At 56.6% G+C, this 17,481-nt stretch overlaps 2 protein-coding genes across 2 annotated transcripts; one reads left to right on the forward strand and one right to left on the reverse strand.

Moving 5' to 3' along the window:
- Positions 1-1,747: 1,747 nt before the first annotated feature.
- On the forward strand, positions 1,748-3,069 carry VOLCADRAFT_81244 (uncharacterized protein; the record flags this gene model as incomplete). The annotated part of the gene is made up of 3 exons (XM_002950718.1): positions 1,748-1,969; positions 2,058-2,187; positions 2,603-3,069. The coding sequence occupies exons 1-3, from the start codon at positions 1,886-1,888 to the stop codon at positions 3,067-3,069; spliced, it is 681 nt and encodes a 226-aa protein (XP_002950764.1). The 5' UTR covers positions 1,748-1,885.
- Positions 3,070-4,166: 1,097 nt separating this feature from the next.
- Positions 4,167-17,390, reverse strand: VOLCADRAFT_104868 (uncharacterized protein; the record flags this gene model as incomplete). The annotated part of the gene is made up of 18 exons (XM_002950815.1): positions 4,167-5,853; positions 6,315-6,448; positions 6,983-7,250; positions 7,477-7,542; positions 7,956-8,044; positions 8,726-8,857; positions 9,780-9,912; positions 10,217-10,651; positions 10,813-10,932; positions 11,420-11,566; positions 12,234-12,428; positions 12,690-12,872; positions 13,308-13,450; positions 13,996-14,116; positions 14,581-14,688; positions 15,321-15,490; positions 15,952-16,180; positions 17,307-17,390. The coding sequence occupies 18 exons, from the start codon at positions 17,388-17,390 to the stop codon at positions 5,431-5,433; spliced, it is 3,180 nt and encodes a 1,059-aa protein (XP_002950861.1). The 3' UTR covers positions 4,167-5,430.
- Between the last annotated feature and the right edge of the window lie 91 nt (positions 17,391-17,481).

The raw sequence follows: 17,481 nt of genomic DNA on the forward strand, positions 1-17,481 counted from the left end.
TTTCGGTCATGCCGCCTCCGCAGGGGGGTTCACTGGCCATTGGGTGCAGCGAGGAGGAGTGCCCTGATGGCGAAGTCGTTACTTAAAGTGAAAGGATGTGGCAGAAGGCAGGCCGCAGTGTAAAATATGGAGGATGAGCATTTGTGTGCAGGGTGAAGAGTAGACTTGGGCCGTTGGACATACCGAAACTGATGTACACATACCTTGAGAAAATACCGTCTTCCAAATTTGGCAGGAGTAAAGGTGGGCGGGCTGGGTGTGTTGGGTTGAGAGGGTGTTAGCAACGGCTTCGTGGCGGGCGAGTGTACGACATGCCGAACATCTTATCTATGGCGGACTTGTTCGTACATGTTCGTGTGCACTACCTTATGACCTGGCTTCAAGGCTAAAACCTCGTGAAGGGGAGTTCTGTTGGACATTGAGACGATGGCAACAGGCGCCTGGGAATCGTTGGTGTACGCAGCTCTTCGGTCGTAAGCCTTGTGGAAGAAGGAGGTAGAACCCTCATTTACGAGGAGGTCTGCTGCTGCGCTATAGTCAGTGTAGGGGTGTAAAATATTAGCCCTGATCCTGTTCGTGTTTTTGGGTTCTATGCATGCACGAAGCGCAGAGCGCGGTGCCACCCACCTTTACGAACGTAAATAAAGGTTACCGCTGATGCTGCGGCCGGTTTGAATACCGAAACACGGACACCTACTCCTCAGTCACTCGGCTGCGGCGATGGCGGCCACATACAATCTCGCTCTAACCCACGAATCCATCATACCAGCAGACATACCACCATACGTAAGCAAAAGCGTGCACTAAAGTGAACTTCCTTACTACGGCTGTCGGGCGAAATCGTCGTACTTTAGGGAAATAAAGCGACATCCATGTAGGGTTAAACTGAAGCTAAGTGAGAAACCACCGATACGGTTGGAGAGGGAGTGGGCCAAGGTGGAGGTGGCGCAGCTTTGTCGTACTGATGTACGGACATTTGTATAGGCATGGCTCTGCACTGCCGCGGGACTTTTGCCAGAGCCGCGAAACCAAACTACCAGCATCTGCAATCCGTGGCATTGACCAAAGAACCATGCATGCCTATGATGCTCTACCAGTATTTGCCTTTAAGTGACGCAAGGAGCACATGCTACATACCTCCGCAAAATCACTCGGAAGTTGAAGACATGGCCATGTCTTCCTCCCATGGGAGGAGGAAACTGTGCACAACAAGCTGTACCACCCTGTAACAACAGCAACAACACCAAGCAACACAACGCACTGCACTGGCGTGTACATGAACACCTTGCACACGAAAAGCCAGGATAGATCCCCATGAGCTTGCCCCATACGGCTGCACTGATGGTGAGGCTGACAAAGGCGACCTGGCGGCACCTGCAACTGCCTTTACCACCACCACCGCCACCACGGTACGGGAGGTCATTTGTGTGGCGCTGTAAGTGTTTGATGGCATCGAGCAGGCGGTAACGCATACACTTCCAGTGTCACGCCATGCTTGGGGCGCCACTGGATCCAGACTTCAGCCAGCTCCCACGGGCGACCCGCCGCTGGCCGAGCCGACGGAGAAAGTTAAGGGGTTTCCGGGTGGGGAGCTAGCAGCTACAAAAGCTGGAGCTCTACTGAGTGAAAAGCAGAATGCCTGAAACGAGAGAGCGGAAGCGCACTCTGCTCGCCACTCGATAGCGGTTGTACGACAGTTGCACAGAACCACACTTAGAGGCTCCGATCGCTTTGCTCCGTCGCAGCGAAGTCAGCTATACGCAGGAATCCACTTCGCCTCGCACCCGCAATTTGTTTTGCAACCAGACATAATTTATGTCCCCAAACAACAGCTTACGAAGGCTGCATTATTGTAAAAGAAAGCCAATAAATATACGGAATCTTGATGGGAGTTGGCGGGACTGTGTCCGTTACATTGCAGTTCATAGCTGGTCCCAGGCAGGTCACGGAGCTTCCTTCCATCTGCACCGTGAGTTAACTAAAAGCTAAAGCGTTTGTACTGTCTCACTTCACCGCTTTGCTGAATTCACGGTTTCTTGCCCTTTGGAGCCGTGTAGGTCGAAGCGATTGTGCACTGCGCGGAGCAGGCGTTTGGCACTTTAACAGCTGGGGGCGTCAAAGTAGTACTACGAGGAGCAGCGTTGCCAGTCAATAAGCCGAACCACGTCGTGACCTTACGGGATGGCGGTAGGTCACACATTTGTGTAGGGCGCATTCCCTGCGCCCCTTTACAAATCCTCGCCGAATAGCCCACGGCGATCTGCAGTTCCCCCCATAGACACTCCAGAACTCCATCAGCCGCCATCAGCAGCTTTCTGCCGAGGGGTGGTTGCCCTCTCATCGTTCGCTGCCTTAGTGGAGGTCATGCCCGGATCCAGGCCCTCTACCGTTGGCACGCAGCGATGTTCGTCCAGCCGCTCCTCGCGCGCCCTCACTATCAATCTTTCATCCTTCCCGCTTCCCCCGCTCAGCATCGCCATCAGGCGCCTGTACCAAGCAGCTCGTCTTGCGCACTCACTCACCGGGAGTTTCTGTCCCTCCAAATCCCCCTCGCTGCCCGCTCCACATCTTGTTCAATCCCCACTCCTCCTACGATGTACAGATCATCTACTTGTCGCGCCGCAGCGCAAAGCGCCCTCACCCGAAATCGTCGCTGCAGTGACCCGTGGTTCAGCTTCGTCTCGCGTCCGTCACGATGACGGCGACGACGAGGAAGACCGGATTGCCCTGCCGCAAGGCACCCCACGCTGGGAGGTGGCCGTAGTTGAGGCGCTACGAAACCGCGCGCGCTGCCCCGATTGGATCCTGGAGTGGGTCGTCCTTTTACGGCCATGGCGTCTTGCGTTGTTTTGCGGTTTCCTACTAGGTTGCGTCATATCATCGCGGCTAGGTCTAGGGCCGTTGTTCGTTCTGGGCTGCCTTATTGGTGGCATCTTCACCAACCTCGGAACTCGGCGCGCCGGGGAGCTGTCCGCATATTCGATTTTCAACCGAGGTGTACGGCGACTGCCAGGCCAGTTGGATGCAGAAGAGATTGACAGGCAGATGCGGCAGGGACAGCTTGGTTGAGAGGCGCCGGGAGGTTGAGAGAGACGTAGTAGGAAACGAAAGCCGGCGCAGTTCTGAAAGCACCAGACGCCCTAATCGAGGAGCGAAAGCAAGCCGTGTTGAGTGTGCCGTGTGGAGAACAATGCGTGTGGTAAACCTGCGCTTAAGGAGGAAGGGTAATTATTATATAAACGGAGAAGAAATGGGCTCTAAACGAGGAGGAAAAGGATAATGCGCGAGTTGTAGTTTTAGCAAGTTGTAGTCTTAGAGAGTTGTAGCTTTAGAGACTTGTAGTTTTAGGAGTGCAGTTAATTGTAGTGGAGGGCTCCAGTAATAAGGTAATTGGGTGAGACGAGCTTGATAGCCTTGGTGAATGCCCTGCTTGGTGCACATCATCAGTGACGAAGTTGTCTCGCCCAAGGGGAGCTCTGATTGACCATCGGGATATTCATACCATGATCACGCTGACCGTGTTTCCTTGTGGAGGAGCGGAACGGCGCCGGCAATTGCTGGATGAGCGCTGGTAGAAAGTGCGGTTGTGATGGCGAGATGTTGTGGTGCCCTCGGATGCTGATACCGGCATGATACCCTCGGATGCTGATACCCAATACACCGGCCCCTTCGAGGTGCTCGAAGGAGGAACTCTTCCTCTCAGTAGAGGAACTACTCCAACCCAGCAGGTGGTGTAATTGTGGTTACGAGGGTAATGAACCCGGGCCCCGGGGCGGAGCCCGGGCCCCTGGCCAGAGGCTTATTCGTGGAGGGGGAAGAGGGGCGCGGAAGGGTGAAAACGCACAGCCAAAACGGAAGGCAAGGTAGCGGAGTCCAGGTCACTTCTCTCATTCCTCGCACTCGTGAGAAACTGTGGTTCCCTAGGTTAGCCACCGTTGTGTCCACCAGGACAGATTTCCTTCCGTTAATGTTAAGGGGTGAGGGAAAGCCAGGTGCATGAAAACACGCAGCTGGGGGTATATGATATGGAGCCGATGTTACTGCCGGCTCTGTGAAATACATGCGGAGAAGCACACAAAAGCAAGCGAAGGAAAAGAGAGAGAGAGGATACAAAGAGGAACAGAGAATGTTCCCTCCTCGGGTGGCTGGTGAATGGAAAAGGATTTAACGCCGCCTAGGAAAGATTCCACAGGGGATGAGGTTTTACCAAGCCACATTTTACCATCCACAGGCACAGGTGTGTGTGTGGGGGGGGGAGGGGCCGTGTGTCCAAAAGCTGCTCGACGGACAGCGTTTTGGTGTGTTGGCCACCGCAAGCACGCGCATGATTTGTGCAAACTTGTTTTGGGAACCGCCATTTTGCCACTCAGGTTCACACACACACACATACAGAGCCCTAAAACAAGCACACCGCTAAAACCATTACACAGTTTGGCCTTGATACACGAGGGCACGCGGGTTCTTCTTTTATGAGCACAATCAACGCAACGCAGCAAACAGCGTTGTTTATCTTCATGGTAAACAACACGCTTCTGCTGCGCTCCCGGAAATCCGACACTCTCTTCCTTGGCGATGCCTGCCTGCGACCTACGGATGAGACACAAACGACACATACATGACGTACATACAGGTCGACGACATCAGACGCATGAAACTGACATACGTACAGGCAACACACGGACATGACGACAGAATGTGCGAATGTGCCCGTAAATGCGAATGCAGACCCCACACTCCAACCATCCGTGCGTCACCTCACATACCTTATTATTCTAAAAAAGCCAAACGAACCACCAGCAATTTCACCGAAGCAATTATTGAGGGACCCATCTCTTTCCGGACACCTCTTCAGCGCATATTCCCGCCAACAGCCGTCGGGTTCGATCCTTCCGGATCTGCAGTAAAATTTTACGGCCCGGCAGTCCTGCCCCTCTTACTCCCCCCCTCTCACCCAAACTCGCCAAACCAAAAGACCAAAAGCAGTTGAACGGTAACGGTGGTCGTACTCACGGAAGTCCGCCTCATCATCATCCCGGGCTAAGGCGGGTCTGCCGCTCAGATCGCCACACGCAAAGCTCTCCAGTCGCTTTTCAGAGGTTACCTATCGGGCAACCCCTTCCACTCCACGCATCTATTTATCTCGCGTTGGGACAGAGAATTGACGCCTTGCAAAGCCTTTCCTTGCAAAGCCTTTCCTTGCAAAGCCTTTCCTTGCAAAGCCTTTCCTTGCAAAGCCTTTCCTTGCAAAGCCTTTCCTTGCAAAGTCACTCCCCAGCCCAGCACCATCTCACTTCTCTGGCGCGCCTAAACCTCATGAGCATCCTCAAAAACCTTTCCCCCCTCTTCCACCACCATGCACAGATTCCCTCTTCCTCCAGACCCCCCCCCCAGGAAACAGCTGACTCGGCAGTTAAAAAGTGCAACAGACGTTCAGTGGACCGTGCCGTTGAGATGACCGTTGGAAGCACCGTTGGCGGTTGGCAAATTACCGTTGGGCTCAGTTTCCAGATCTTCCTCCTCCTCCTCCTCCTCCTCTTCAGCCTTCCTGGTCTTCACCGCCTGCCCCTCGCCGCCCTCCGCCGGCTGCTCTGACGCCGCCGCCGCGCCGCTGTCCCCGCCAGCCCCCGGCTCCCTCGCCGCCACATCGCCGTCGGCTTTCGTACTTCGCGACAGCGCCAGGCCGGCGCCGTCGGGCCGTACAGATACGGTAATCGTGTCGCCCTCCGTGAACTCGTTGCGCAGGAGAGCCTGGGCCAGCAGCGTCTGAAGCTCACGCTGCAGAGCACGCTTGACTGGACGAGCGCCGTACGCGGGGTCGTACCCTCTGGACGCCAGATACTCCACGGCGGGATCCTTTAGATGAACCAAATGGGGGGCAAGACCGGGTGGTCGTCGTACCATTATATATTTACTATAAATGTATATGCACATGCACATGCACATGCACAAGAATTTGTGCTTTTGACTACAGCAAAATTTAAAATTCAAAATTCAAAACCCAAAATAAAATAAAGAAAGTGAAGAACGTACATAAAGATTACTTGATGGCGTGTGTGTAAAGCAAGATCCATATTCCATTTTATGAAGTTATCTGGGGTTTGTCACCTTTCCCCTATTTCCCCTATTTCCCCTTTTTTCTTTTTTTCTTTTTTCCATTTTTCCTTTTTTTCCCTTTCTTCTTTTTCCCCCTTTTTTCCTCTCCCCCCGCAAGGTCTTGTCCCTCCTACAGCTGCTCCCTTCCCCCAGCCTGTCTGCCCAAAGCCCTCCTTTCCTCCGCCCTCCTCCATCCTCCGCAACCCTCTCCAGTTCCTTACCGTCAGCTGCAGCCTCATGCGGCGCTCCGCCAACCGCGACACGAGCTTCTGCGCCCGCAGCGCCACGATCTGCTTGATCTGGTCGGGCTGTAGGGGGTCGAAGGTGATGAACTCATCCACACGGTTGATGAACTCTTCAGGAGCGTGTTGCAACAGCGGAGAAAGGAAGGGGGGAGGGGGCCATGGGGGAGGGGAGAAGACGTGTTGCGGAGGAGAATGAGGAACATGAGGAGGAGAATGAGGAGAAGAGGGGGAAGGGTGTGGGATGGCGGCGGAGGGGATGTAAATGCCGAGAGGACAGAAAGCCGCTGCCAGGCGATTCCAAAGGAGGAGCGCGCACACAGCAAGTGTCAAAACATTCCTCCAGGATTGAGACGGGAGGGAGAAAGAAATAAAGAGAGAAGAGAAAGGGAGAGGAAAGGGGGGGAGGGTGGCGATTAGAGGCGCAACCATGAAACATTTCTTTTCACAAAATGGCTTAAAACTGCAATGCGATGCTGGATACACACCGAGGCGACAGATTTACATACAAACAGTCCAAAAGGAACCCTAATCCAAAGACATGTAACCTAAAGACCAAAGCCTAAAGACCATGGAAATGAACAGCCACACGGGGGCACCTACCCACCCACCCACCCACCCATCCACCCACCCACCCATCCACCTACCGGGCCGGAAATGGCTCCGCACATGTTCCATAACCTTCTCCTTCAGCGCCGCCCGATCAGCTATGCGACTAGCGCCACCACTGCTGCCGTCCGCAGCTGCATTAGCGCCATCAGCATCACCATCACCATCACGATCACCATCATCGCCTGCGCCACCCTGCTCCTGAGGCTTCGAGTCCCCACGAAGGGCCACGCGGGCAAAGATCTCCGCAGACCCCAAGTTGGAGGTCATGATGATGACGGTATTCTTGAACGACACCGTACGACCCTGTACGGCACGGTACAGTACGGCAAGTGGCAGCAGTGTGCACAGATCAAACTCTAGCCGTATCTGACCACTCTCACTGACAACATACATGCAGCTCTCACACATACACACATACATACATACACACACGCGCGTGCCGATTTCCATCACACACATACATACACGCACACGCACACACATGGTAAACTGAGTTCCTCATGCCCGAACCTCCCCACCCCTGTTTTACCTGAGCGTCCGTGATGCGGCCATCGTCCAAAATCTGGAGCAGCACGTTGAACACATCCACGTGGGCCTGGTGTGGGGGGGGGGGCCCGGGGGGAATGCGGGTTGCGGGGGGATGGGTTGGAAAGTGACCGACACTCTCACATACACACCATATATACAATACCAGTGAATGGTGACACCAGTAATAGGACCCCGGGGGGGGGGTCCGGGGCGCGTTGAATCTCGGCGTACGGCAATGGGTTAGCCGATTGCCGTACATCATGTTGTACGACAAGATATTAGCCCCTTGCCGTTAGTTTAACAGATGGTGGCGATGGTGGCGGTAAACGTCAACGTACCAGCTGGTGATGGTGCGGTTGGGCGTTCGGGCACTAAAAAAACACATTGCGGATTCTGTTACCAATCCAATGAAGGTGGAAGGAAGGGGAGTTGATACGCGGTTGGTTCGATAGGACACACGCGCATATACGCATAATATACCTTCTCAATCTCGTCAAACAGCACGACACTGTACGGCCGGCGCCGTACACTGTCCGTCAGCATGCCGCCCTCTTCGTAGCCAACATAACCTGGGCGGCAATAATGCACGAGGTTGGGAGTTGGGAGTTGGAAGTTGGGTTTGGAGGTTCTCGGTGGTTGTCAAGTACGACAAACACAAACGTGGCCCCCCGTCCTCTCTCTCTTCTTATCTATTCATGTTATCAACCCGTGGCTCTTAAGCCCAACCTCATCCCTATCCATGCCCCGGCTGCCGTACAGCTTTTCACCCGCCCACCACCATCGTGGCTGGACTTGCTTTTCGTACAATATATAACCCCTATGCGATGAGACAAATCTGTGTATGTGTATGTACGACACGACGTCCCGCTTTCCCGACACCCCAATACACACCACACCACGTCTCACCACGGCGTTACCCCCCCTCCCAAACACAACCCCCCCAACACACAACGTCAACACTGTTCCCCACCGTCCAGCGCGCCCATCCCATCCCATCCCCACCATCTCCTCATCTGGACTTCTTCACATGCCACTGCGCACCTCAAAAACACACCCGCCATCAGCCACCCGCCTCCACCTCTTGCACACCACACCACACCACGCACATTACACGCACACCACCACGTCAGACACCCGTACCCAGCCAACACTACCAACCCCAGGGTCTTCCCCCCCCCTGGGCATTTCCATGTCGCCAGTCATGTGCGTGTGCTCCCCCCCCGTCCCCCCTGACCCCCCACCTCACCCACCGGGGGGTGCCCCAATCAACCTCGACACGGCGTGTTTTTCCATGTACTCCGACATGTCCAGTCGCACCATGGCCTCTTCCGTGTTGAAGAGGTAGGCGGCCAGAGCCTTGGCCAGCTCCGTCTTCCCAACGCCTGGGGAAAGATGTGGAAAAAGGGGTATAGATATGCATGATCTAGCACGGGGTGGGGTTGGGTTGTACTATGCTTATGCGGGTGGTGTGTGTGTGTGTGTGTGTGTGTCTGTGTCTGTGTGTGTGGAAATAAGGCATGTGTATTTCGCAGTACAGAGAGAGAGAGAGAGAGGAAGGTTGGGCGGGCGTGCTTACTGAACATTTGATGTGTTGGAGGCGGCGGAGGCGGCGGAGGCGGAGGCGGCGGGGTTTGAAATCATACGATGCGAGGAACTCAGAAAAAATGAACTATCGGATGGCAGTTGAAGTCCGAAACCGCCCCTAAGGAGCCATACGCGATGATGAGGGGGGGAGGGGGTGCCAGGGGGGAAAAGGCGGGGCGGGAGGGAGGCGTCGGTCGTCAGGACGATGAAGGGCAGAACGCGGGAGGGGGAAAGACGAACCACGTGAACGAGTGACGCTGCTGCCGGGGCAAGAGTGTAGTGCCAGGAGTAGAACTGACCAAAACGCGTTCTTGAAGGTGGCGACCTCGGGATGAAGTAATGAAGAAGATGTCGGAAAAAACTACCTAAATAACCGCCAGGACTAAAAAGGGGGGGAGGGAAAGGGGCCAACCCAACCCGACCCAAGATAGGGCCAAAGGATACGACCAGACGCAACATGCTGAAGGTGCTGCCGAGGCCGCGACACCAGGCCACGGGGAGTACGGCAGAACAACGGAGCGGGGCCACGTGACAGGCACACGAAGAAAAGCGGGGAGAGGGAGGGGGGGGGCCGAAGAAAAAGCAGCCGCCCGACCGCCGCATTGCCCCAAAAGAACGTCGTGCAAAACTCCCAACACCTCTTCAGCATGTCGTAAGTAAGGCCCCCCCCATCCTTATTTCTCCCCACCCCCACCGCCACCCGACCCGACCCGACCCGACCTGTGGGTCCCAGAAACATGAACGAGGCGATGGGCCCGTTCAGGTCCGCCACATCCGCCCTGCTGCGCTGTACCGCCTCCGCAACCGCATCCACCGCCTCCTCCTGGCCGATGATACGGCGGTGCAGCTCGTCCTGTGTCGGGCGTCGGGTGTTGGGGGGAGGGGGGGAAAAGACGAACCATGTGAACGAGTGAAGCTGCTGCCAAGTGGCGAAAGAGTGCTGCGGCAGATGTATGGGAAGCGGAACTGACTGTTGTGGGGTGGGGTGGGGGACGTCGGGGGGAGGGGTGGGGGGGATATCTAGAACCTAGCAGCTAAGGATCAAGTGCCCATGCCCACCGAAGGAAAGGAAAGGGTGACGGCCTGGATGATGGCGATGATGGCGATGACGATGATGATGGCAATGCTAGAAACGGAGACTTCAAGCACAGACATACCTGCAGTCCGAGCAGTCTCTCACGTTCACTCGCCACCAGCTTGGTCACGGGTATACCAGTCCACCGACTGATGACGGCGGCAATGTCGCCGTCGGAAACAGTGTGTCGTACGAGCCGCCCGCCGCCAATGCCAGGCCCCGCAGCTGCGCCGCCGCCGCCGCCGCCACCGCCGCCAGCCGCTTCCGCCGCGCGCGCTCGTGCCAACGACTCCTGAACTTCCGTAGCTTGTGTACGGAGCCGCGCCAGCATGGCATGGCCGGCGCGGCCTGCACGGCCCTCGCCATGGCCGTTGAGCTCCCCGTCGCCGTACATTCCGCTCGACATAGGGCCCGCCGTGCCGTCCATGTCGTATTCATCGTCCTCCCGCTCCTCATCGTCCTCTTCGCCGTCGGCCTCGACGTCGCCATTGTCCAAGGCCGCCTCTAGCCTGGCCACCTGTACGACAAATTACCTTTCATCGTACGACGTACGGAACCAGGATGCTTGAACGACAGAAATGGTTTGCAAAAGCGATTGAGTGTAGCCGGATACAAAAGCCAAAAGACAATACGCATCAAGTGCTGCCAATACCGCTGCTTAATCCGTACCGTACGTACCTCCATGTCAATGTACTGCTTCCTTAGCAGCAGCTCCTCCACTTTAACTCCCGCCTCGCGCTCCGCCTTCCAGACCGCCGCCACTTGATCTCGTTGGGTCGCCACACTCGCACGCTCGGCCTGTACGACCATCACACCCACATACATACATACATACATACATACATACGCGTAAATCAACGCAGCAGTGGTGGCCGTGGTAATGCCGGCAAAACGCGGGGTACCAGAATGACATTCAAACCATGCAAAACTGATTCGCAAGGAAGTGTACGGCATTAATGCAGTACAATTGCCATCAGATTCATCGCCATGCGGAGGAGCCATGCTGAAACGAATAATCCTTGAAGCCGCCCCGGCCTGGAAGGGAGAGGCGGCCACGCCGTCGCAATCCTCCCTTCTCCTCCCGCCCCCTCCCCCTCCTCCTCCCGCCCCCTCCCCCTTCTCCTCCCGCCCCCTCCCCCTCCTCCTCCCGCCCCCTCCCCCTCCTCCTCCCCCCTATGCCTTTCTTTTACTTCTGGCGCATCAGTCTTTCCTTGGCATCAGCTTCACCGGCCCGTGGTTCGCCTCTTCCCCCCTCTCCCCTCTCCCCCTTCCCCCCTTCACGTACCTTGATCTCCTCCAGGCAGGTGGCCGCTGTCTTGTCCTCCCCCCCCGCCGCCTTCTCCGTCAGCTGCGCCAGTTCCAGATCCAGCTGCTTGAGACGGCGCTCCAGGGAGTCCAGGGCACTGGGCCGCAGAGTCATCTCCATCTTAATCTGTAGAGGGGGGGAGAGGGGTGCCAGGGGGGAAAAGGTGGGGAGGGAGGGAGGCGTCGGTCGTCAGGACGATGAAGGGGGCAGAACGGGGGGGGGGGGAAAGACGAACCAAAACGTGAACGAGTGAAGCTGCTGCCAGGGCAAGAGTGTACGGACGATGAAGGGAAGGACGCGGGGGGGAAAGGGGGTACGATGAACCACCAAAAAACAAGGGCAGAAAGTGGTGGAATAAATACAAAACACCCGTGCAAGGGAAAGGGACGACAGAGCGCACAGCTACGCGGGCGCTGTGGTGATGAAGCGCACCAAGTACGTAGCCACCAGCGGGGGGGGGACAACGGGGGGGCTTGCCAAGCAGAGCGCCATTCGGTGCCACACACAGCCAAAGTACCCGGGTAGGGTGGGGTGGGGTGGGGAAAAACCCACACACCACACGCATCGGTGTCCAACCCCCGTGTGGCACTCCCCTTTCCCCCTCCCCCGCGAGATATCGGAGGGTCTTTTGGCGATTACTTGGCCGAATTACTTGGCGAATCTTTTTTTACCTTTTTCCCGCCAATCGTATATGGCGGGAAATGGACGATGAGAGTCCTCTCTCTTCCCTCCCTCCCCTTGCATCCCCTCCCTCCCTCCCTCCCCCCTTCTTCCCCCTTCTTCCCTCTCTTACCTGTGCCGTGGCCTCGTCCATGAGGTCGATTGCCTTGTCCGGCAGGAACCTTCCCGCGATGTACCTGGCCGAGAGCTGGGCCGCTGCCACCAGCGCATCCTCCCCCACCCTCACCCCGTGGTGCCGCTCGTAGTGGGGCCGCAGACCGCGGAGGATGGAGATGGTGACCGCGACACTGGGCTGGTCAACAAAGACCTGGGTAGCGAGACGGGAGGGGGAGACGGGAGGTGGAGGAAGGGAGGAGCTAAGACCAAGCACTTGCGAATAAAGCAGATACCTGTGATAGAGAACACGTCCTGGTATGTAGTAGGGATTGATGCGAAGGGGAAGTGGTTTGGATATACGTCGCAAAACAGGGAGGGAGGGAGGGAGGGAGGGAGGGGGGGGAAACTAAACGCAGCCCCCAACCTCCGCTCCTCTGCGCCCCCCGCAGCCGGACAGATCCCCCCCCCTTACCACCCCCACTGGCAACACAGGGTCTCCCAGCCCCCTAGCCACCTGCTGGAACCTCCTCTCCAGCCCGGGGTCCTTCTCAATGGTCTTCTTGAACTTGTCCGTGGAGGAGGCCCCGATGCAGCGCAGCTCGCCGCGGGACAGAAACGGCTTCAACAGGGAACCACCGTCCAGCATGGTCGCGCCCTTAGAGAGAGAGAGGAAAAACAATGAGGCCAAGGGAGGAAAGTGTGGCGATGAGGAGGGAAGGAGGAGGAGGCGGGAAGGGATGAGGATGAGGACGAGGGGGGTGGGGGGGAGAAAGTGGAGTAAGGTGAACGTCGGCATGTAAAGAAGGGAGCACAATAATACATCTACACATCTACTTTACATCCATCCATCTAGACCTTCTGGGCCCACAGCCTCTCTTCTTTACAGCCTCTGGGGTTCGGGTTCATGATGAACCCCCCGTACATACACACACACACACACAAAGCCCGATACACACCGACACACACGCAGCAAGAACACATACACCTATACACACACTAACGACTACAGCCCAGACCATTAAAACACACCAACAAAACATGCACACGGCCTCCCTCCCTCCCCCCCTCCCTCCCTCCCCCGTCAACCCACCTGTTGCCCCATGGCCGGCACAAGGTTGTGGATGTCGTCAATGAACAGCAGCACCCGGCCCCGGGAGGCCGCCACCTCTTGGAGCACCGCCTTCAGCCGGTCCTCGAACTCACCAGGCATCATGGCGCCGGCGGTCAGGGAACCTGAATGGTTGTATGTATGTATGACTTAGATTACATGGGCCGCGAGAGCCGTATGGATGTATGTATGTATGTATGTATGTGCGTGCTGTAAGAGTGTGTGCGTGTATGGTCTGATATTAACGGTGTGTGTATCGTTGTAGATTTAGGAGAGGAGGCTGGGGGAGGAGAGGAGAGGAGGCTAGGGGAAATGGAGGGAAATGGGCGACTGACGGCGGTTCAACCGCAGAAATGAGGCTCCCTGCATATGGCCGGGAGGAGGAGGAGGTGAGGCCCCCGGTGCACAGGGCCCCCCCCGCGGTGTGTTCCTGCGCTCACACCGGTTTCGTGTCCCGTCGTGTCCTGTCCTGCTCTGTCTTCTGGGGTAAACTGGGGTGAAGTGGTGCCCCGTACACACAGGTCTTGTTCCTCTACTCCCTCCAACCTGTCAGGAACCTCCAACACACACACACATACATACATATATACACACACACCGTGGCGGCGCCCTACCCAACCCAACGTTAGGCCCCTCCGAACCCCTGGTCGATTCCCATCCCCGACCCTACCAAGATCCAGTTCCACTATACGGCAGCCCATGAGGCTGTACGGCACGTCCCCTGCCACGAGCCTCTGCGCCAGCCCCTCCACAAGCGCAGTCTTGCCCACGCCCGTCTCCCCCACCAGCACCTTGGGCGGAAGGGGAAAAAGACAGACAGATAAACAGACAGACAGACAAACAGACGGAGATAGGAGGGAGAAGAGAGCGATAAAGGACACGGAAAGAGCGTGGGAGAAACGCTTTCCCGCGCAACAGGAACAGGGGAAGGAATCTGAACTTAAAAAAGCACGTGATCATTAAGTGGCGGATGGAAAAGACCTGAAAACCAACCAGGATCCCCTAACAGCGGCATGCGACGAGCCCCGCTAGACTGCCACAAAGCGAGGAGGCGGCGGCGGGGTGTATGTGTAAGTGTGTGTGTGTATTGTGTATGGGGGGGGCCAGGGGGGTAAGGCCAACCACTGGCGAATGAAGCAGATGGTACCAGAGATAGACGGATAGCCCAGGGGGGGAAAGACGAACCGCGAACGAGTGCCAAGCTGCTGCCAAGGAAACGGACGGGAGGGGGACGGGGGGGGGGCCCGCACCTTACCGGGTTGTTCTTCGTTCTCCTACACAGGATGTGCATCACCCTGCGGATCTCTTCATCTCGGCCGATGACGGGGTCCAGCTTCCCCGCCCGGGCTGCTTCGGTCAAGTCCTGGGGAAGGTGGTGTGCCGCGTCTCGTGAGGTTTTTTTTTGTGTGTGTGTGTGTCTGTGTGTCTGTGTGTGTGTGTGTCTGTGTGTCTGTGTGTGTGTGTGTGTGTCTGTGTGTCTGTGTGTGTGTGTCTGTGTCTGTGTGTGTGTGTGTCTGTGTGTATGTGTCTGTGTGTGTGTCTGTCTGTGAACATGTCACGGGATTGTGTGTTATACACAAAAAGTGACAGGTGTACGTCAGGGGGCTAGCGGGTGCGACGCAACGTGAAAAGAAAAGCGCCGCAGCAGACAAAGAGAAGTATCACCCCTTGGTGGGACTGTGTGGGAAAGGAAGACGTGGATGGATGGGCGCGTGTAAGTGTGTGCGTATGTGTATGTGTATTGGGGGGAAGACGAACCACGAACGAGGAAAGGGGGCCGAGGAGAGCGAAAGCACACACACACACACACACGTGTGTGGGGAAAAGAGGCGGCAGCACAGCATCCTTTCACCCGAGCCAACCAAAGGAAGACCCGTAGCCATTTCCTTTAATGACCCAGATGCCCCCTCATCCAAATCCCTCATCCCCCTCTCCACCCACCGGCACATTTTAGGCCACACAGGCAGCCGACATAAGGCCCCCCAGAGCACACACCTGTGTAAATCGCTCCAGGGGGGACAGATCCGCGTCAGGGCCACTGAGCGCCCCGGGGGGCTGCAGCAGCGTCTTCATCGTGTCCTCCAGCTCCTTCTTCGTCAAGGCTCCGGAACCAGCAGCACCGCCAGCAGCAGCACCGCTGCCGCCGCCGCCGCCGCCGCCCGGATCTGAACAGGTTTTGAATAAAAAAAAGTATTATCAGCGAGGTCACGTTCGGAGGGCCTTATGGGAAAAAGAGAGGACATCGACGGGACACAAAAGCCGTCCAACTAATATAAAACAGAACACAAAAGACGTTTATTCCGAATAGAAGCGGGATCAGACTCGCGGGAAGAAGGGGGAGAGAAGGAGAGAGAGAGAGGAGAGAGAGAGAGAGAGAGAGAAGGAAGAGATACCGAGAGAGGGGGAAGACTAGGGAGGGTTTCGCGACCAGAGTATCAGAAATGGGAAATAGATTGTACTACTTCCCCTACCTGCTACGCCTTCCCCCGTTCAGTTCTCGCATCCCATAGCACCTTTTGTCTCTATCCTGGTCTCCAGACTGCCACCCGTCCTCGTTCCCTTGTCCCCGTACAGCAAAACACACAAAAACACACACATACACACACGCAAGCCCTCCTTCGCTCACCGCCTGGGTGGCCCCGGGATCCCCCCGGGCCGCCGTACGGGTTTGGCAGTTTTGACGGTTGCAGCGCCGTACGTGTGGCCTCCAGCGCCGCCACGAGATGCTCCAGGCTGACCTCCTCCTTGCCATCGCCGCCGCCGCCGTCGGGGCCCCCCCGGGGTTCTGACCCTCGTGCGGCTCGCTGCAGGGCCGCCGCGCGCGTCAGCAGGAACTCCACATCCGCGGATATGGGCTGCGGAGTCAAAAGGAGGAAAAGACGAACCACGCGAGCGAGTGAAGCTGCTGCCAAGGAAAGAGAAGCAGAACTGACCAGTAGGGGAGGTGGGGAAGGAGCTACGTGGGGGAGGAAGCTCTGGGGATAAGCCTTGGGAGGATTTCCCGGATTTCCCCGAGGGGCTGTGAAAAAGGGGGGTGGGGGGGCAGTCCCCCCGGGATTTGATGCGGTGCGTTGGGGTGTGTTGGTGGAGGGGTTTTGACGGTGAGCGTAGAATGGAGGGATGTGGATGTGGATGTGGATGCGACGTCCGGCCGGAGGGGTCATTCGGTGATTGAGTGATTGACTGTAAATGCCATGACGGGGGGTGCTTTGCAGGTGGATGGAGGAGGAGGAACAGGCGGAGGATTGGGCTGCGGGGAAGGGGAGTGTGCAGGGGCGGAGACTGCAAAAAGAGGGAGCTGGTGTTTGTTGTGGGTTTTGAGGGGCACCTCAAGAAAAAAATGTGTTAAAAATGCGAATTTTGGAGCGCGCGAGCGGCATGTCATGTCGGCAAGCGTGGTAAGGAAACAAATATTTTGCAATATGTCTTCGGGGGAGCTGAGGGGGGCGGGAGGGAGGAGAGGAACTCAACCATTGCCGGACGGTTGAGTTCGCAAATGCTAAAGCGTTTGCATGTGTGTGTGTGTGGGGGGGGGGGGAACCGCAGTTTGTGTTTAAAGGGGCCTGACGCATGCCACAAAAGGAATCGTTAACTGCGGGAGAGCCGCGGCTAATGCGGTGTGGTAGAACCAATGCGTGAGCCGTGTCGCAACATGTCAGGTGGAAGAAAATCAGAGCTATGACTGGACGTTATGGCAGCGGCCTGCACGGTAACCCCGAACGATGGGCCGAACACCCTCTGGAACGTGCTCAGTGCAGACTTCCGCCCATCACACGCAATCAAACAATACAACTTATATGCAACGCAGTTACGGATATGAGGGACGTTCCATATAGTTCCAGCGACCTAGATCAATCCTCAGCCAGTCTCTTGTGTAAAACCCGGGTTGGCAAGAGGTTGGCAAGAGGAACAACGACGACCCTGGGTCATGCGAGCCGCCGCTAATTCAACAAGTGGCCTGCATGCCGGCTTCAAAATTACCTTTGAATGACGGGTACGTTTGCTTGTAAAAGCAGCTGCAACGGCACCCGCAACCGCTGCAGCGGCGACGCCAACGAAAGCCATATGGGCAGTGCTCATGCACGGCCGTAACAAGGCAGCCTTCCGCTAAACGGATAGAAAATAGAATTATAAGTATGGGATTAAGATAAAGTAT

The sequence above is a fragment of the Volvox carteri genome (genome assembly GCF_000143455.1).
Source record: "Volvox carteri f. nagariensis unplaced genomic scaffold VOLCAscaffold_20, whole genome shotgun sequence".
NCBI lineage: Eukaryota > Viridiplantae > Chlorophyta > Chlorophyceae > Chlamydomonadales > Volvocaceae > Volvox > Volvox carteri.